This window comes from Marmota marmota, unplaced genomic scaffold, assembly GCF_001458135.2.
Source record: "Marmota marmota marmota unplaced genomic scaffold, marMar, whole genome shotgun sequence".
Lineage (NCBI taxonomy): Eukaryota > Metazoa > Chordata > Mammalia > Rodentia > Sciuridae > Marmota > Marmota marmota.
In genome coordinates this window covers 5,119,433-5,140,170 of record NW_026000168.1, presented here as the reverse complement: position 1 = coordinate 5,140,170, position 20,738 = coordinate 5,119,433, and the positions used below count along the sequence as shown (strand labels likewise).

General features: G+C 36.2%; 1 protein-coding gene across 6 annotated transcripts in view; it reads left to right on the top strand.

The window, feature by feature from the left end:
- Cntn3 (contactin 3) overlaps positions 1–20,738 on the top strand; it is a 260,616-nt gene that overhangs the window by 196,255 nt on the left and 43,623 nt on the right. For all 6 annotated transcript variants that reach the window (XM_048787016.1, XM_048787014.1, XM_048787015.1 and 3 more), the window contains 2 exons: positions 3,825–3,952; positions 6,799–6,974. In XM_048787016.1, coding sequence (XP_048642973.1) covers positions 3,825–3,952; positions 6,799–6,974 — 304 coding nt within the window. The remainder of the gene's footprint in view (positions 1–3,824; positions 3,953–6,798; positions 6,975–20,738) is intronic.

The following is a 20,738-nucleotide window of genomic DNA, read 5'->3' as shown; positions in this document are numbered from 1 at the left end:
ATTTTGTCTCCGTTTCATCAATACATAGTTCCCTTCCTTGACTATCATTATCTAGCATATGCATGGTGAGTGCTTTTCTCTTGGAGCTAATTGTATGCAAACAGCCCTTAGAATACATGCTCAGAAGGCACTACCCAAAATAGCATTGTCAATTTTCTGTGCAGCAATAATCAGTTCGACTTCATGCGGTCTCATCTCTTCTGAGGTGCACTTCCTGAGTAAAGGAGGAGTGGCAGTGTGTTTGTTAAATCCGAGTTGAATAAGTTGCCATCATATTCAGAACACAGGCAAAGGGAAAGCAGTATCTTCAACACCCTGCTTTGTATATGGAGCACTCCACACTTTTCATGTTCTGGAACACACTGTTATTACGGATGCTTAAATGCCATCCTAAAGCACAGGTCAGCATTGCCTAGACAACAGTATACTTTCTGAGCAAACAGTGTTTTTTAAAAGTCATAAATTCAATGTCATCACTGAATTATAGCATGGATCATTAGAGCAGCTTAGAGCAATTACGTTGACTTATCCCAAACCATCCGCAGACTGCATAAAGTTAAGGGAAATAATTAACCTCTTGCTACAAGAGGAAAGGCCAATAAAAATTACACATAAAGGTATATTATGAAACTGATCAAGAAGTTAAAATGCCACAGTGATTTAAATTGCCCATTACTCAAAGCAAACTGGAGTACCATGTTTCTGAATGTTAATCTCAGAAATCTTTATTTAACCTTCTGTGCCAAGACTAGAGTCTCTCATTGTTATCTATATTTTCAGCCCTGTTTGCAGAAAAACCTGTTCCCAGAAAGCAATTTCATTTATAGTGAAGTGGTATAAAATTTTCACTTCAAATCTCTGTAGGGAAGCTTGGCTTATTGAAGGTTTTCTGTTGAGAAACAATTACTTCATCCATTTACTGAATATTGTTTATTTTTATGTTGTGCAAAATGCCCTGTGGGCCTTTTAGAACTTACTGGAAGAACCAATTTAGGAAGAAAATAACCAATTAGCTCAATTTTTATGATACACGCAGAGTTTACATTCTTTGAGAGTCATTATGTTTGTTTTCAAGTCCTCGCATGATTCCTAAGATGTTAGTCCTGGCCTGTGAAGTTGTGCCTCATGTCAACATGGCCATGAAGTCAGATTTGCCCAATTTTAACTTGAGTTAATACAATGAAGGACTTCTTGTTCTCCCAAAATTCCAGATAATTTCTTATTTTTAGTAGAAATTTACTAATTCATAACATGAAGAGTTAACTGGAATTTCCTATCTTACTTTTGTGATATCAAGATCAGAAGCTATAAATGAAAGCTCAACATCTGATCAGTCAACAGGAAGCATTTTTTTTTGTCTTTGTTTGAAAGCTTACTAATTCATCGAGTTTCCAGTTCTGTCCCCTTCCTGTCATTCAAACCAGATGAGTTTGCCTCTGCCATTTAAATGTCTTCCTAACCTTCTGATATCATTGGCCAGCTTCCTTTCTTTACATATTTAAAGTCTCCAGCAAATCTTCATTTTCTTTTCATGGGTGACATTTGGAAAGCAGTGTTTTGGATCAAGTGATATTCTCTTTGTGTGTCATGGCCCCCGAATTTTCCTGATGGGATCAGCAACTAGAATGTGCTGGGAGCAGTGTCCTTGATTACAGTTTCTCTTTCTTCCAAGGAGTTTCTCGATCAGATATCCCATCACTCTCTTTTCCTCAATTAGTTTCTTGCTTTATCTTCTACCTCTCCCTCTATGTTGGCTTTTTCTTTAATAGTAATAGAAATTACTAATTTTATCTTTGCTTTAGGTAAGTCATTTCTAGGTTTTCAGATTGAAGACATAGTCTTCTTCCTAGAGTCAATGTGGTACCAGAGAGGAAAGTCTCAGCAAGGATTGGGCAGGTTGAGGGAGAGAGGCATGATTTATACTTAAGTTTACTCCCCATGGTTCTCAAAATTCCTGATCTATACTTCCATATCTTAAATTTTCATGCATCTTTCTACTCTGCAGGGAATTCAGTTATTATTGCATACTAATTTTAAAAAAGTCTGTACTCTCTGGGAGACTAAGATATAAAGATATTTTTTGTAAAGTTCTTTGATTACCTTTTTGAAACAAAAATGGGCTTTTATTTTATACCAAACAAATAATCACAGTTCATGAAGGAAATCAAATACAATGTGCTTTTCTATTGATTCCTAGGAAAATTCTTGGAATTTTTAAGTTTTTTTTAAATGTAATTTCCCCAATTTGAAATACAATATTCTTGTTCCTTGATTTTCTTAGTAGGCCAAATATCCCAAACTCTTGTTTTTAATCTAGAAAAAGTAACACATGACTAGCAAACATTCATGGATAGCTCTACTCAGGATCCAGGATCATGAACAGTCCCTGTGTACTGGTGCTAATTTTCCCTGGACCTCTTTACTCGAGAAAAGGTAGGAGGATGCAAATGAAAGTAAATCACCAGGCTATTCAAAAACCATACAAAATCAATGCTGCCTATATTATTTGATGCATAAACTCTACTCACAGTGACTTTTTTGTGACTCTGTAGTCATAATGATGTTACACATCTAAAAATCTTGCAACAAATAAGATAATATTTAAAGCCTGAGTTGATATCCTCCATTCTATTCTAATGTCCTTGTCATCTTACCTGGCTCTTCTATGAGTGACCCAAAAAGTGGAAACATGTATTAACCATTCTGACACTGGGGCTCCAAAGCTTTTTAAGAAGTTTGCCATCCATTTGCATAAATGCAACACTCATGCATTAAGAATATGAATCACAAAAGATAAAAGCCCTTCCTAGTTGTCAGTAGAGAGTATAGATATAATGATTTTAGGAATTCAAAGAGAGAGAATATAATCATGAGTAGACAAGTTGGGCAACAAAGGTACAAGGATCAGACTGATGAGAGATATTAATCCTATCTTGTTCTTTCTTGGTGCAAGTGACTCCCCTTCTAAGAGGACTTCTGAAACCCCCTACCTTGGAAGTTCACATAAAGTAATTCTCCTTCACCCTCTCTCTCTCCTTCAGAATACTTCTCAAATCTCTGAACTTTTCACATTTACTTAGTAGCTTAATGTCTGCGATTCTAGTAGACTGTTATTTCCACAAAGATGGAGACTTTTTATCTATAGATAAAAAACCCCAGGGACTTTCCGAGTGCCTGTTGAATATAAGACACTTATAATATTTCCTTGATCAATTAGTAAGATGCTAAAGCTTTAAGTGTTTCAAATGGATGCTCAAAAACTTAAAAGTAATATTAATCAGAGTTTTCACAATCTTTACAATAGCTCCTAGGTGACCACACAATTTTTATTTTTTACAAAACTTGAATTTTTATTAAGTCAACTGTGACTTTCCCAGTTCATAGTGAAAAATAAGCAGGTTTCTTGGCTTTCATATATTTTTTCAAATTTAAGGGAAATGATGTCATGTCTGCTTTTTATTTTCTGAAAACTTACAAGGCTACCCCATGAGTAATCTATCACAATATATATTTTTGGAAAACATTTCACACTTATTTGATAAAGGCATTTACAAATTAGGTGCAATGTTAAGTAATGCTGTTTAGTAATGCTGCATAAAAACATCATGCAAAGTTCAATTTGGTAGAGCATCTTTTCTTATTCAACTCTGTGTATCTGTGCATGTTTTCTTTTCATTTTCTTTATTCCTAAAAGGCCACGGCTTAGTTTATCAGGCCTTAACAGTATTAGCGTAAGATAATAAATTCTGAAAAAAAATACTATTTATTTTTTGAAAAAAAAGTTACTATTAAACATTTATTGATCAAATGTACGTTTCCTTTAGATTTTCTTTTTTAAAAGATGGAGGACTCAAAATAGACAATGTGACAAAGGCTGACTCAGGAACCTATACCTGCACAGCAGAAAACCAGTTTGGGAAAGCCAACGGGACAACACACTTGGTAGTCACAGGTGCGTGTGTTTCGTCAAGATAGGTTTATCAGAGATGCATTTCATGACATATATTATTATTATGGTTAAAGAAACTGGCCATGTGTTTTCCACAAAATGTGGTACATTGTGAAGGTAGAAACTGTGTTTGTGCTTGTGTTTTTAACAAGTGATGGTCAAGGACATGACACTGTATACTTCTATAGCACAGCACAGTGGACATGGTGGGGTACCTTGGCTGCTGTGCTGGGATGATGGGAAAATGGCATATGCTGATAACCTCCTTTTATTTTATGTTTTCCTATTGGGTCAGATCTTTTAAGTGTGCTCACTTTTTCATTAAAATTGGTCTTTTCTGGAGATGTTCAAGCTCATCAATAACTGTTGATATTGATAAGATTTAAGTTTTGTGTTAATTTTGTTCATTTATCCATTCAGGAAAAAAAAATGAGCACCTATTATGTACCCATTGTTTGAGCTGGATCAGTGGAAACATTGAAACAGAATCTGTAGTCATCCTTCTTACATTCTGCCCAAGACAGAGAAATGAAAATTAGGAAGAAGAAATAAGGAGATCATTAGAAGGAAGTATATTGCAAACAATTGAGAGAGTAAAGAGAATATTTGAAGAAAGATGAGTTAGTAGAGGATAGGAAAGGCAGCAGAACACAACAGACACTAGTATGGCAATATGTAAATCAATGGATGTGTAACTGATGTGATTCTGCAATCTGTATATGGGGTAAAAATGGGAGTTCATAACCCACTTGAATCAAAGTGTGAAATATGATATATCAAGAAATTTGTAATGTTTTGAACAACCAACAATAAAAAATTTAAAAAAAAAAGAAAGATGAGTTAGAGTATGAATCAAGATAAGTGAGATGGAAATTTTGGTACAAAGACTCCAGGGAGATAAAGGAGTTTACCAGGAGATTTCTAGGGTGCAGTAATGTGAACCAATTGTAGATCTTGCTAAGACTTCAGTTTTCACTTGGATTGAAAAGTGGAACTACTGCAAGGTTTTCAGCAGAGAAATAAAATGATGTGAAAGGGTGACTCTAGCTGTTTTTCAAAGTCTCAGGAGCCCATGGCTGTTAACCAACAGGAGGTGATGATGATCCAAGTGAGACTGGTAGCTGAGGAGCTGATGGGATGGGATAAGATTCTGCATATATTCTGAAGGAGAAGGTGTTTACAAATTGGATTTGAGGTCTCGGAAAGGAGTCAGGAGGGACTGCAGGGTGTGTGGTAAACAAATGGAAAAAAATGGCAGAACAGCTGAGATTGCTCAGGCTGTGGGTTTCAAAGCTTTGGGGTGAAAGAAGAGCATGAGCATAGTTTGGATGTTTAGAATATCGTTAGAATCTTTCCCTGTAAAGCAGATCCGAGATTTGCCAAAATCTCAGTGGATTAAAATAGCCTGGCTTCACTTTTCATGCATACTGCAAGTCCTCAGTGAGTCAGCTTTGCTTCCTCATTCAGGAACAAAGACCCCCAGTGTCTTCACCGTCTGGGACAGTGCACGTCACCACAGAACAGGAAGGAGACACATCACATTACCTATTAGTTCCTGTAGAATTCTGCCTGTCGCTGCTACATGTAACTCCTACAAACATTCCATCAGCCAAAGCATTGTACTCTGCTCTGCCTTAATTCAAAAGAGTTAAGAATTTAATCCTACAATGTACTTTATGGGAACTAATGGTGACTGACACTCAAGTGGAGACAGTGAGTAGGTGGTTGGATAGATGACCTTGGACTTGGGTAAATCAAAGATGAAGATATACCTTTCACAGTTATTGGCATATAGATGAGGACTTGAAACCAAGACACCATCTGAGATCACCTTAAAAAGAATTTTAAAAAGGACTGAGCTTGACACATTCATTGTACATTAAGAAATATAGTAGCAGAAGCGAGATCATAAAGAGAGACACAGAAAAGGAGTGACCAGGACAGTAAATAAAACTGCAGGAACGTGATGTCCCAGAAACCAGCTGAGGAAAGAGTATGAGGGAGAACCAGCGATCAAGTGTGACAGAGCTTAGAGGCTCAAATAATGAGACCAAGACTTTATCATTTGGTCTCATTGCAGGGGACCTTGATGAGAACAGGTTGGTCAGGGAGACTTATGCCCAGCTACTGGATTAAAGAGGCTATTTGATCAAGCAAGTACAGACCACATATGCAAGTGACTTTTGAAGACATTTGCTGCCACATGGTGTAACATCAAGGGGAATGGCACTGGGAAAATTGGAGCAAGGAAATTTAATTCAGAAAAGACGGAAGGTACATGGTAAGGGCAGGCAGAATGTGCCACAGACATTTCCACTGGGGAAAAAGACGACATCAGTTAACATTTTAGCAGAGTGCCCTCCCATTGTGCTTATTCTAAGCGTCTCTAAGCTTATTCTAAGCTTTTCAAATCCATGTACACATCAAAGGTTTGAGTCTATTTGAATTTTAATGTTAATGTGTTTTTTAGTCATTGAAAGTTGGTGAAAACACAGTGGTTTCTGTTTCTCCCACTATATTTCACAAAACCATAAAACTAAGTTGAAATGGATTTTTCAGTCTTATTATAACTCTTGCTTACTGATGACTTTCATCTTAAACTTTTATAACCTGTAAACTCAGATATGCTAATTATTTTCACAAGATTTGGTGGATCCCGTGAAATGTATTATAGGACTGCATTAAAACATCTATTTTAACCATGGAGACTTTTCATTGCATAGATGTGTGTGTATACTAAGCATATAAAAGCACACACACTCTAGGGTGGATGAAGAATTCACCTGTACAAATTGCTTTCATCACAACAGAAATGCTAAAGTTTTACTTATGAATTATCTCCCCAATAGAACCAACTAGGATAACGCTGGCACCATCTAACATGGATGTTTCTGTGGGTGAAAGCGTCATTTTGCCCTGCCAGGCACAACACGATCCGCTATTAGACATTATGTTCACCTGGTATTTCAACGGGGCCCTCACAGATTTTAAGAAAGATGGATCTCACTTTGAGAAAGTCGGTGGGGTAAGTCATGACATTTTTGTCATCCTTTTTCTATTGCTCAAGTCTATAACATGTGGCCTTTTAAAAAAACCATCAGGCCCATAGGTAATGCCCTAGAAATGCATATGAAATGAGTGAATCTGGTGTCTCAATTCTGTTTTGATCTAATTTTGTTTGTGTAATTACCAGAAATTGAGCACATTTACTTCAACCTGTAATTTTAATTAAAACTGATGCATGTCGCACTTATACTAAATGCTATTCTTCATGAGAGGTTGTGGTTAGTATCCCAGGACATGGAAATTACTCTCACACAGGTGTTTACTTCGAACAGGTCATATTATGATGGACTGGGGGTAAGTTACATTTGATAAGTATTTCATCTGAGTGCCTCGCCCCAGTGTTCCTGGTAGCTGTTCTGGACAACAGCATAAGACTCTTCATTGTACAGGTGTACAAATTGAGGACTTGAGAAGTACAAAAACTTTGTTAGAGTCCCTTATCTGGTTACTGGTGGAACTTCAAGCCCAGATCTGTGTGTCTTCTTCAGGTTTCCATTCCATTGTGCCTCTCCATTGGTGAGGGTTCCATGTTAAAAATAAATAAATGAATAAAAGTCACAGATCTCAAGGAAAAATTGACACTTGGATAATGGCTCAGTGTTGGTGAGCCTCCAAGGCTGACCATCGACTGGCTGCATGTGTGTAACTTTAGGATAGCAGGGCCAGCCAACCTGCCATCCTAGTGCCTTGACTCAGAAACTTCCTACTATATGGAGATGTCAAGCCTGGGTTTGTCCTTATGCATTTACCATGTAGGCATCCACTGAAGCAGAAAACCATATCAGGGTCAATTCAAATACATTCATGTGGCAACACCTTATTAAATATATGTATATGCCTATACAGGTATATTAACGTATCAGGATCTTACACAGTTTTAAGGATGGTGCTAGGAATTTGAGGGTGTCCTCTCTCATATGTTTTAAACTCCCAATGCCCAATGCCTCGTAATATGACCCTTATTTGGAAATAAGAGGTTATTGCAAAAATAATTTAGTAAAATCAATCTGAGGTCTTCCGAGTAACTGGTGTCCTTATAAAAAGAAGGCTCTTTTTAGACAGAGGCACAGAGAGATGCAGACACACAGGGGAAAGAAGGTCATGAGACCATGGAGGAGTCAGAAGTGTAGTTATGCTGCACAGACCCAGAAGTACCTGGGGCACCAGAAGCCAGAACAGGCAAGGAAGAAATCAGAATTACAGGTTCTGGAGGGAGCAGGGCCATACCAGCACCCACATTTCAGACCTCTGGCTGCCACGACCATGAGACGACATACATCTGTTGCTTTAAGCCATCCACTTAAAGCCATCCACTTTTGCTAAGGCAATTCCAGGATATCAGTATGAAAAAGAGAAAATTTTTAAAAGAAAATGAAAAACTGAGATATTAGACATCTACTTAGAATTATGTTCAATTTCAGTACCATTTCTGTTTTCTATTTTTTTTTTTTTTTTTTGCTTTATTTGGTTTTATAAGTATTAGTTTTCTAATTGTTCTCAGTGAATCAAAGCTTTGGAGAACATTCTTAATTGGTATAGTCCCTTAGCCTTTCTTTTACTATAAGTTTAAGTGCCTCCCTCTTTTAAAAATTGTGACTGGTTTCTTTTATCACAGTAGGAAAAGGCTTGTGCCAATATTTTCAACTGACTTGCTGCTCCGTAGAGTCTTTTGCAATTTCTCCTTCTTGGATGGAAGGTGTGGGAGGGATAAAAGTTCACATGTCACTCCCCTGAGGGTCCTTTACTCAGGGTGGGAAAGGCTTCTTCTCTAGCCCAGCTGTTCTCCCAACTTAATGCTTAAAACAAGAATTCAGTTTGAGGGGCCAAGGGTGTGGCTCAGTGGTGGAGCCCTTGCCTGGCACATGTGAGGCCCTGGGTTTGATCCTCAGCACTGCATAAAAATAAAGGTATTGGGTCCATCAATAGCTAATTCTTTTTTTAAAAATTCAGTTTGAAATATTAATTACCTTTGCCATATAATGTAGATGATTATGCTTTAGATTTATCAGCTGGATTCTAAGCTGTTGATAATATTCCATCCAATATGGCACTCTCTGTCTTATTTAATGCTGAATAAATATGTATTGCAAGACTGAATATCCAAAGCAGTTTGTCTGTAACATGCACCCCACAGCCACAAAGAGAGGCTCAAAGGCTGAACTCGATAGTTGCTCTCTAGAAGAGGAACTTGTAGTTAAGAACATTGGAGTTGATAATGTAATTTAACTCTCCTGATTTACATGGCACTGATGGGCTTCGCAGAAAGCATAAAATCATCTCTGTGAAGAGTCAAGCATCCGAAACGTGGAATTTCATAAATTAGTGCCATTGCTTGCCAATTCTGTTCCTTCTCTAACATGCTAGTTCATGGCCTATGATTTTTTTTATAGACTTGTGCCATTAGTAACTTAATATTCTCCCATCAGTATAAAACAGTAAGCCATGCAAGATGACATTGCCCTTAAGCACAAGCAATTAAGTAAATCTGTTTTCTATTGCATGAGAAGGGAATTATATAACAGCTCTCGCCCTCTGATTCTGTATTCATTGCAGCGTGCACATTAATCCCTAGATAGTCTGCTTGCCTTTATTTCCCAGTATGTTCATAGATATATTCCTTGTTTTCCAAAATAGTAAAATGTGATCAAATAAGCTATTGAGTGAAGAAGTTACCCAGACAGGTGGATAGTAAGAGCCAAGTTTTTGAAATGGAGGGGTGGTTTAGGTTATAGAAAATCCCCCATTTTGAACCAATTCAGTCAGTTGTCTTTGGGACTATACTAGGTATTCATTACTTATTCATTTTTGGAAGCAGATATCTTTTAGGGAAAAAATTCATAAATTCAGAAAGCTCCAATAATTTAGACCAGATGTATTTGTGCTTTGTGCCAAAGGAGTTTGACAGTACTAGTCACAGGTTTCTGCAAGGTCAGAATTATATATTCAGAAAAGCTTATTAAACCAAGTATCTGTAGAAAATTGGCACAAAGGAGAAGTCTAGGTCCAAAGAAGTGCTTCAGCCTGTGCCCATGGGACATGCTGAAGTCCTTTAATTAAATCAGCAGCCAAAGGCTTCCACTTAAGCAGGACTGTGTGCTAAGCATGTCTTTAAAGGTTTGGTGTGGGTGATTCAAGAAGTGGGATTTGTGTTCAGAGGCACCAGAGTTTTAGAGCACTGTTGCCTACTCAAAGATGCCTGTGGGTGAGCGGATCTCCTGAGTCTATGTTCCTTATTATCTGATCTCTTTTCACATTAGTGTTTGTATTTGCCTTGCTCTCTCCTTTCTGAGATCGGGTACACACTGGTCTCTGGAATGTTTTTTCTCTCCTGTTTGCCAATATCTACATATGTCCCTATAGCATTCTCTATGCAGAGAATGTATATATTAGCACATGTGCAGTTGGTCTGCCATTTGCAAAGTGGAATAAGAGACTCAGGTCAAGCAATATGGATATGGTAATATCCTATATTTAACCAGCCATCGTATGCACTCAGTCTGCAGGGGGTGGGGGGAGAAAAAGAGATTCCGTTATTTACACCTATGTAACATCTTTCTTTTCCTACTTTAAATACAGCTTATTTTCCACAAGTAGGAAAAGGGAAATAATTGTCCAAAGTTTAAGAGAAATAGAAGAACATCATTGGCTGGTATCTAAATACCTGGGACCTGGCAATTGAAGTCTGAATTTAGGGATATTCAAAGATATTTTTGATGTGCTTAATCAGCTAAATTCTAGGTATAAGATTCTTTTTGTGAAAGGAGCTCACTGTGGATAAAAGCATTCAAACCCAAACACATGAGGAGTTCACTGTGTATGCTCTGAGAATCCTTGGATTGTGTAGGTGCTTTAGCAGTGAAGAATGTCAGAATCCATGCTGTGTGCTTTTCCCAACACTTGTGGGATTGGATCTGTGATGAATTAAAATGTGTGTGGAAAGAAGTCACTGGAAGTAGTAAGAATTTTAGCAGTGACAATCCGCCATTCACTTAACAGGCTCACTTCAATTTGATTGATTTCCACAGGCAACACAGTCTCACTCCAGTTATAGCAGCTACCCGTAAGCTTGATGCTTGAAGTATTTTCTAGCTCTCAGTTGTAGAGAGGAATATCTTTGAAGATGATAAATGGTGTGTGATAATACAATGTGGTCACTTTGGCTTGAACTGTTTGTGTGCAAGAACTTAAATTTTAAAACCAGCCATTCTTTACTATACAAAACCAGGTAAAAGATCACTTGTAGATTTTAAATATGCATCTGTGGCACTTTTGTGGCACTTTGAGTTTTTAAATATATCCCTTAGTCATACTGTAAGTTTTATATCTTGTCCAAGTTAAAGGTGTTAGCTGATCTAGAAAGATCGTTAAGAAAATGTTCCCAGTAATCAGCCCACAAAATTGGATTTACCAGAAATGCTGTTATTATTCATGTTGCAGACACTTCCACAAAGCACATTACCTCCCATACTGCTTCTGGGGGTGAAGATCAGGGTTCCCCAATTCCAGTCAGAAACAGCAAATGTAAAAACACTTGATGCTTGGTTCCCTATCAGCATTTTCTCAACCACACATGCAGAGACTCAGTCCCTGCTTTGAGTACAGTTGTTTTCCCAGGACTATGTTTCTCATGTATGGTATTTATTAAGATGAATGGTCCATATCCACCCCCAGTGGAAACCCTGTAAAATAAATTTGAATTTACAGCAAGATAAGCAAGAGACAAACCAAGCACTGTGTAACGTATTATACTAAGACCCATAAAAACAGCAGAGTTACAATAAAAATCAGACTATCAAGGGAAAACTGTAAATGAAGAGATGTGCAAATATTTATCAGGCAAATGCAACAAAAGAGAGAAACAAATGCTAATTTCAAACAAAGAATAATTCATGGCAAACCTAAAGGGCAGAAAGAGAATAAATGTATTTTGAAAATTTTTTTTCCATACCATGAAGTTATAATAATCAGAAACCACAATGCCATAAATAATATACCATTAAAGTAGATAAGATCAAAGGGAAGAAATAATGAGAGACAATAATCTTGTGTACATTTTGAGAGCTTTTCTTTCAAACACCAGAAGATCAATTGGCCCAATGTTATAAAAGGACAATTTGATGCTACCATTAATTGAAACAACAGATACACATGAACAATTTTTCCTTCCAAAGGACAATGTACATTAATTTTCATTTTTTTATACCTTTGTAAAATTTAAGTAACAGAAATTAAGAAACAAATGCATGGAAAGGAGATGGAATTGATATGATCTCAAAAAGCACAAGATAACATCTTGGAAATATCAAAGAAAAATAGTAAAGTTAGGTGTGAGAAAGAGAATATAACAGACAAGAAAGAAACATTAGATCAGAGGATTTTCTGTTTAAGTTTTATATGTAACAATCCAATTAGTTGGAGAATTTCTGGGAAAATATAAATTATCAAAATATAAATGTTTATTAAAAATTAAAATTATAATCTCCAAATTGCTTTCCAGAGTAGCTGCACCAGTTTGCAGTCCCACCAGCAGTGTATAAGTGTACAGTTTCCCCCACATCCTCACCAACACTTATTGTTCTTTGTGTTCTAAAAGCTGCCATTTTGACTAGAGTGAGATGAAACCTTGGAGTAGTTTTGATTTGTATTTCTCTAATTGCTAGAGATGATGAGCATTTTTTTCATATATTAGTTGATTGATTGTATATCATATTCTGAGAGTTGTGTGTTCAGGTCCTTGGCCCATTCATTGATTGAATGGTTTGGGGGTGTTTAGCTTTTTTAGTTCTTTATATACCCTAGAGATTAGTGCTCTGTCTGATGTGCAAGGGGTAAAGATTTGCTCCCAAGATGTAGGCTCTCTATTCACTTCACAAATTGTTTCTTTTGCTGAGAAGAAACTTTTTAGTTTGAATCCACATTTATAAAAACTGGTAATGGAACCACCATTTGACCCAGTTATCCCTCTCCTCGGTCTATACCCAAAGGACTTAGAAACAGCATACTACAGGGATACAGCCACATCAATGTTTATAGCAGCACAATTCACAATAGCTAAACTGTGGAACCAACCTAGATGCCCTTCAGTAGACGAATGGATAAAAAAAAATGTGGCATATATACACTATGGAATATTACTCAGCAGTAAAAGAGAATAAAATCATGGCATTTGCAGGTAAATGGATGGATTTAGAGAAGATAATGCTAAGTTAGCCAATCCCCAAAAAACAAATGCTGAATGTTCTCTCTAATATAAAGAGACTGATTCATGGTGGGATAGGGAGGGGGAGCAGGGGAGGAATAGATGAACTCTAGATAGGGCAGAGGGATGGGAGGGGAAGGGAAGAGGCATGGGGTTAAAAATGATGGTGGAATGAGATGGACATCATTATCCAAAGTGCACATATGAAGACATGAATTAGTGTGAATATACTTTGTATACAGCCAGAGATATGAACAATTGTGCCCTATATGTGTAATATAAATTGTAATGCATTCTGCTGACATATGTAAATAAAAAAATATAAAAATTAAAATTACATATTCACTAGAGCTAGACAATTTTACTGATTCTTTTTTTAACTTTTAAAGAAACAGACAAATGTTTATATTATGTACTTTTTGACAACATAAAAAGTTAAAGTTTTTTTTCCCCATTTACTTTGTAAGGCTAGCATATTCTTGAAGGCATATCCTGGGAAAATAGTAAATAAATCAGTAAATGTAAAAAATTCCATGAATATATTATGAAAACCTAAGTGAAATTTTACTAGTTCAGAAAAACGTTATATTAAAGGAACAAGCCTTCATAAGCTACTAGTTGTCCCAGGAAATATACATATGTCTATATTGATATATCTCATAAAATAGTTCATGATTTTCTTATCAGATATTCAGTACAATTAATAATCATTACTGAGCTTTAAGTTCATTTTAAAATAGGTATAAGAAGATTATTTCTATTTCAAAATTATCTTTAAGGGAAAATAGTAGAAATACTTTTACTTAACTCAGCAATAAAACAGGGATTTTTACAAATGTCATGAATAAAGTCATTTAGAGATGTCTACATGAATTTAATAAGGTATAAACATAAATAAAATGTAGCCTTTGAAATAAGGAAACAAAATTACAATTATTTGAGGACATAATGATATTAGTATCATACCCAATAGTATTACAATTATTTGAGGACATAATGATATTAGTATCATACCCAATAGTATCAACTATAACATTTAAAAAACTAATCAAAATTCAGTCATCTACCATGTTCAGTACAAAGTAACTATGCAAAATGTAATAGTTTATTTATTTATGTATCAACAACAACCCATTAGAAAGCATAATAGGAAGGATAAAATCTTCCCTCAAAAGAGAAATAATATGACTGTTAATTATTTACACAAGTAGTTGATGAGGCCTAAATAAACTACAATACTTTCTTATTACAAGTAAATGATTAATGAGAAACAGGGAAAGAAGCATTAAAATTTCAAGATTCTTAGATTAAACAAAATAGGTATATATTGTCAGATTTCAATTTTTCTCAGATTTCTCTGTGGTTTTAAATCTGATCTCAGGTTAAGTAAATGAACCAATCTTATTTCAGTTTAAATTATTCTGAGGATTTTAAGAATAAGAAATGAGGATAAAATAGTTAATAGTATTTGAAAGAAGGTTATTGACCCTTGTAGATAGTTCTGGGGTTCTGGGGGTGTCTACTCATGTAGAGAATTGCCGGGCCAGATTAGACTCGTTGTTAGAGACCAAAGTGGAGAGCCAGGTTTGGAAGCTATTTCATTCTCCTATATGCTATTGATCATCAATTCTGTTGGCTCAGATTTCTCATCTGTGAAACTGAGGAGATAATACTGTTTTATTCGGAGGTATATAGAAGGTTCTAAGAACAGTGCAGGTTAGCTCCTATTGTTAGGATGGTAGGACTGCTTTGAATTGTTCTCCAGAAAAGCTTCTGCAATTCCTGCTCCCATGAGTGGTGGCTCCCCCGTGTTCTTTTCTGCACAGGGGTTTTCCTTGATTTTTCTTTTTAAAGTTTTACTAGACAGATGGTTGAAAAACAATACCTTATTGCCAACTTCTCATTTCTCAGAGATCAAAAATCTCCCCAGTTGCTTATTAGTGATTTGGATACTAGGGGAGTATTTAGCATTATAACTGAGTCCTCCAAATACTACAGTTAATACTACCTCTAATGAAATGCAAGATTGCTCTTTCAGACAGAAGGGAGAAAAAAATAGCTTTTTCCCCCCGAAGAGAGAGATTCACATATGTACTCTCATGTACATGCGCGCGTGCGCGCACACACACACACACACACACACACAATTGCCTGATTATATAGAAGGTGGCTGATTTTTAAAAATCTAGAAATAGAGAATTACTTTCAAAAGTTACAAAAGCAAAATACCTATTGCATTAAAACAACCTTAGCTACACAGGAATTTATTTTGTTTTGTTTTTTTGGGGGGGGGGTAAAATTTTTTGGTGTGTTTTTGTTTTTCCTAAAGACCAAGTAATGAATTTTACATTTGCGTAGATCAGACTTCCATCTCATCTGTTTCAGATATCCATTGGACAGCTTTCTTTTCGGAGCACAGCAGGAAATCTTTCATTTACACACCAATTCCAATATGTACTGATCATTTCCTGCCTCACAAAATTGCCTGTTCATCCCTCTAACCCCTGGCAACTACATCATGCAGTTGGAATCATGTACTATCTAGTCTTTTCAGATTGGCATCCTTCATTTAATTACAGGCATTTAAGATTCCTCCATGCCTCATCCTTCATGGCTTGCCAGCTCATTTCTTCTTAGTGCAAAATAATTTCCCATTCTCCAGGTGTACCCCGGTTATTTATCCACTCATCTGCTGAAGAATATCTTCATTGCTTCTGAGTTTTGGCAAATCTGAATAAAGCAGCTATAAACATCCATGTGTGGGTTTTTTTAAAGATTTATTTTTGTTCTTTAATGTATGGTAGTGATGCAAAACAGTTGGGTTCATTTGCCATATTCATAAATGTATATAACATAATTTTCTCCATCTCAGTCCCCTGTACTCGTCCTTTCCCTTGCAAGGACATAAGTTTTCAATTTATTTGGGTAAATACCAAGAAGTGCAAATGCTGGATCCTATGATAAGAATAGGTTTATAAGGAATAGGTAAAATGCCTTCCGAATGGCTGTTCCATTTTGCATTCCCATTATCAGTGAGTGGGGATTCCTGCTACTGTGTGCCTTCTCCTGCATTTGGTGTTAGTTTTCTGAATTGTAGTGATACTTCACTGATGTTTCAATTCACAATTCCCTAATGAGGAATGGATGTTGCACATATGCTCATATATTTGCTTGCCATTTGCATATATTTAGTGGAATGTCTGTTTAGGTCTTTTGTCCACTTTTTAATTGCATTATTCATTTTCTTATTGTTGAGTTTTCAGGGTTCTTTGTACATTTTGTATACAGGTCCTTCATCAGAAGTGTCTTTGGTGAGATCTTTCTCCCAGTCTGTGACTTGCCTTCTCATTTTTTGACATCATGCAGAGAGCAGAAGTTTTTTTTTCATTTTAATGAAGCCTAGCTTGTCGGTTGCTTCTTTCATGGATTGGGCTTGTGGTATTGTGTCTATAAAACCTTTACCATACCCAGGGTCATCTAGGTTTCTCCCCTGTATGACAGTCTAGGACTTTTATAATAAGATTTTCATTTTACATTTAAGAGTGCAACTCCTGTTGATTTCATTTTTGTGCAGAGTACAGAGTCTGTGTCTGGATTCGCTGTTTTCATGTGAACATCCAGTTTTTCTAGGACCATATTGTGAAGAGGCTGTCATTTGCTCCTTTGTCAAATATCAGTTGACTGAATTTGTGGGTTATTTCCGGGCTCTCTCATCTGTTGCGCCGATTTGTCTGTCGTTTTCACCATGACCATCCTTTCTTGATTTCTGTAGCCTTAATATTAATATTGAATTTGGGTGTCTCCATGTTCCAGCTTTGTTTCTCTTCAGTATTGAGTGGGGTGTTCTGGGTTTTTGTTTTGACATAGGAATTTTAGAAAGAGGATGTCAACTATTCACAAATGTGTATATTTTTTAAGTCTTCCTATCCATGAACATAGAATCTCTCTCAGATTATTAGGTTCTTTGGTTTCTTCCATCAGACTTGCAGTTTCCCACCTAGATTTTGTACATATTTTGTTAGATTTTAACATAAGTATTTTCAGTATTTTGGGTGCTGGTGTAAATGGTAGTATGTTTTCATTTCAAATCCCAATTGTACATTGCTGGTATTTGGGAAAACATCTGGACTTTGAATATCAATCTTACATCCTATGTTACTTGTTAGTTCTGATTTCCTTTAGATTCTTTCAGATCTCATACAGAGATGATCACATAAACAAATTTGCATTTTCTACTTCCCTGTCTGTATATTTTTAAATTTCCATTTCTTGTCTTATTTTATTAGCTAAGGCTTTCAATATGATGTTGAAAAAGAGCCAGTCTTGCTTTGTTTCTGGTCTCAGAACTTGGAGTTTTTGTCATAAAGCATTTTAAGTTGTGGGTTGTTTGTGGATATTCTTTATCAAGGTGTAGAGATTCTCCTGTATCCCTAATTTATTGATGACTATAATCATGAATAGGTGCCAGATTTTTGTCAAATGCTTTTTCTGTTTACATCTGTTGTTTTCCTCTTCATTTCACTACTGGATGGATTACCCATAAGTAGATTTTTAAATGTTAAACCAGTCTTGTGTATTTGACACAAAGTCCACTTGGTTATGGTGTACAATCTTTAAATTCATTGTTTAATTCGATTTGCTGCTACTAAGGGATTTTGTATCTAAGTTCATAAAGAATATTGGTGTTATGTAGTTTTATTTTAATATGTTTGTCTGGTTGTTATTAGGGTAATGCTGACCTCCTAGAATGTGTTAGGAAGTATGTCTTCTTCCTGGATCTTTTGGAAGAGATTGTAGAGAATTGCTACACTTTCTTAATTAAATGTTTGTTAAAATTTGTCAATGAACCTATTTGCACCTGACACTTTCAGTTTGGTAAGATTGTTAATTATTGATTTGATTTTGTAAATAGATGTAGACCTATTCAGATTGTCTGTTTATTCCTGGGTAAATTTTGGCAGGTCACATTTTTCAAGGAATTGGTCCATTTCATCTAAAGTATCAAATTGATAGACAAGAATTGTTTATAATATTATTTTATTATCCTTTTATGTCCATGATGTTTTTAGTGATGGCCTCTCTTTCATACATGATAGTAATAATTTGTGTATTTCCTCTTTTCTTTTTTTTTCATAGTTAGGATGGCTAGAGGCTTATTGATTTTATTGATCTTTTCCAAGAACCAATTTTTGGTTTTGTTGATTTTCTCCACTGACTTCCTGTTTTCAATTTCACTGGTTTTTGCTCTTATGTTTGTTTCTTTTATTCTGCTTGCTTTGGATTTAATTTGCTCTTCATTTTCTAGTTTTCTAAGGTGGAAGCTTACATTATTGATCGTAGATCTTTCTTCTTTTCTGACATACGCAGTCAGTGCTATCAATTTCCCTCAAAGCAATGTTCTCACTACATCCCACAAATTTTGATAAGTTCTATTTTCTTTTGCATTTAGTTCAGAATATTTTTTAATAATTTCTCTTGAGATTTTTTTTTACATTGACCCATTTGTTGAGTAGAAGTGTGTAATTTAATCTCCAAGAATTGGGGGGATCTTTCCATTATTGCTTTCTAGTTTAATAACATTATAGTCTGAAGGCAAATGTTGTCTGTTTTCTATGCTGTTAACATTAGTGAGGTATGTTTGAAGACCCAGATATGATCTGTCCTGGTGAATATTACATTTGAACTGGAGTAGAAGGTGTTATCTGCTGTTGGTGGGTGAGGTAGCATCTAGATGCCATTATATCCATTCAATTGGTATTGCTTTGTAGTTCAACCAGGTCCTTCTGAACTTCTGCCTGCTGGATCTGTCCATATATATCTCTTTTGCCCAAGTATTCTCTCAGTTTTTGCTACATATTTTTTGTTAGGCACACATACATTGGGGGTTACTGTATCTGCTTACACTCTGGGCCCTTTATCATTAGGTAGTGGTCCATGTCAGCACTGATAACATTCCCTGGGCTTTCTGGTGACTTTTCTCTTCTGCTCTGACTGAATTTACTGTAGTGACTATTTTATTCTTTCATCACTATTAACACAACATGTATTTCATGATTTCCTTTTAATTTCTATGTATCTTTATATTGAAGGTATATTTCCTAGTAGAGAATATACAGTTGGGTCTAGCTTTTAGCTACTCTGAAAATCTCTGTCTTCTAATGAATGCATTTAGACTATGCTGTTCAAAGTCCTTACTCACATAGCTGAATTAATATCTACCATACTTCTCACTATTTTGTTAGTCGTTCCTTTTTTTTTTTTTTTTTAGTTTTCTAGACATTATACTAATTTCATGGTCTTAATTGACCATTCTTTAGGATTTCATTTTTCCTTATTTCTTAACATGTTGCTAAAGGGACAAATATTTGTTTTCTCCTCTGAAATTTTTGTGTTGAAACATCTAACTCCTACAGTGGTGGTCTGGGAGGTGAGGAGGTGGTGAGATTACGGGAACCAGAGCCCTCCTGAGTGGGATGAGTTTACTGCCCAAGAGAGACCCCTGGTTTCTTCTACCACTGGAGGAGGATATAGAGAGAGGCACCATCAAAGAATCTGAAAGAAAGCGCTCTCCAGACACCCTGACCTTGAATTTCTTAGCCTTCAGATCTTGAGAAATAAATCCATGCAGACTAGGACCCATACCAACATATCAATTATGCTGCATTCTTTTTCTAAGTGGTAGACCTAAAGTTTGCAATGTACAGACACAACTAATCCAAGTCCATTTCCAGAGTGCTTTGAGGTCATTTTCAAGTTCATTTCATAGGTAGTGCTTATATAAATAAAGGTACCTAATAATAAAATCTAAAAACACAAGTACCTTATAATTAAAAAAAAAAAAAACTAGTATTTTCCCTTTCTTTTTCTGTGTCATTGCCATTCATTTTACTTATGCAGGAGCACACATAAGCACCACTACGTGCACACACACACATACACACACACACACACACACATAAACACACCGAATCTAATACATGGTCTCTGTCAGTTTGAGCAAAGTATTATTTGTTAATAAATTAATAATAAGAAGAAAATAAGGGTTTGTATTACCTCCACTGACCCCTTCTCTGGCACTCTTCCTGTCTTTTAGTACATTCAGAATTCTGACTGATACACATTTCTCCTTCCCTCTCAAGGACTTCTAGCCTAGACTGCAAGGCCAGTCTCCTGAAACCCTGTTCTCCAATTTCTTTTCAGGGGCGGGGTGTACCAGGGATTGAACCCAAGGGCACTCAACCACTGAGCCACATCCCCACCCCTATTTTGTATTTTATTTAGAGACAGGGTCTCACTGAGTCGTAGTGCCTCACTGAGTTGCTGAGGTTGGCTTTGAATTCTCAATCCTCCTGCCTCAGCTTCCCGAGCCACTGGGATTGCAGGCATGCGCCACCATGCCCAGGTCTCCTTTTTTTTTTTTTCTGTCCCAAGAGTCTTTGCTCCTTCATTTCTGAAGAATAATTTCACTAGCTGCAGGAGTCCTTCTGAAGAGCAGTGCTTCTCTCTCAGTGCTTTAGATAACTC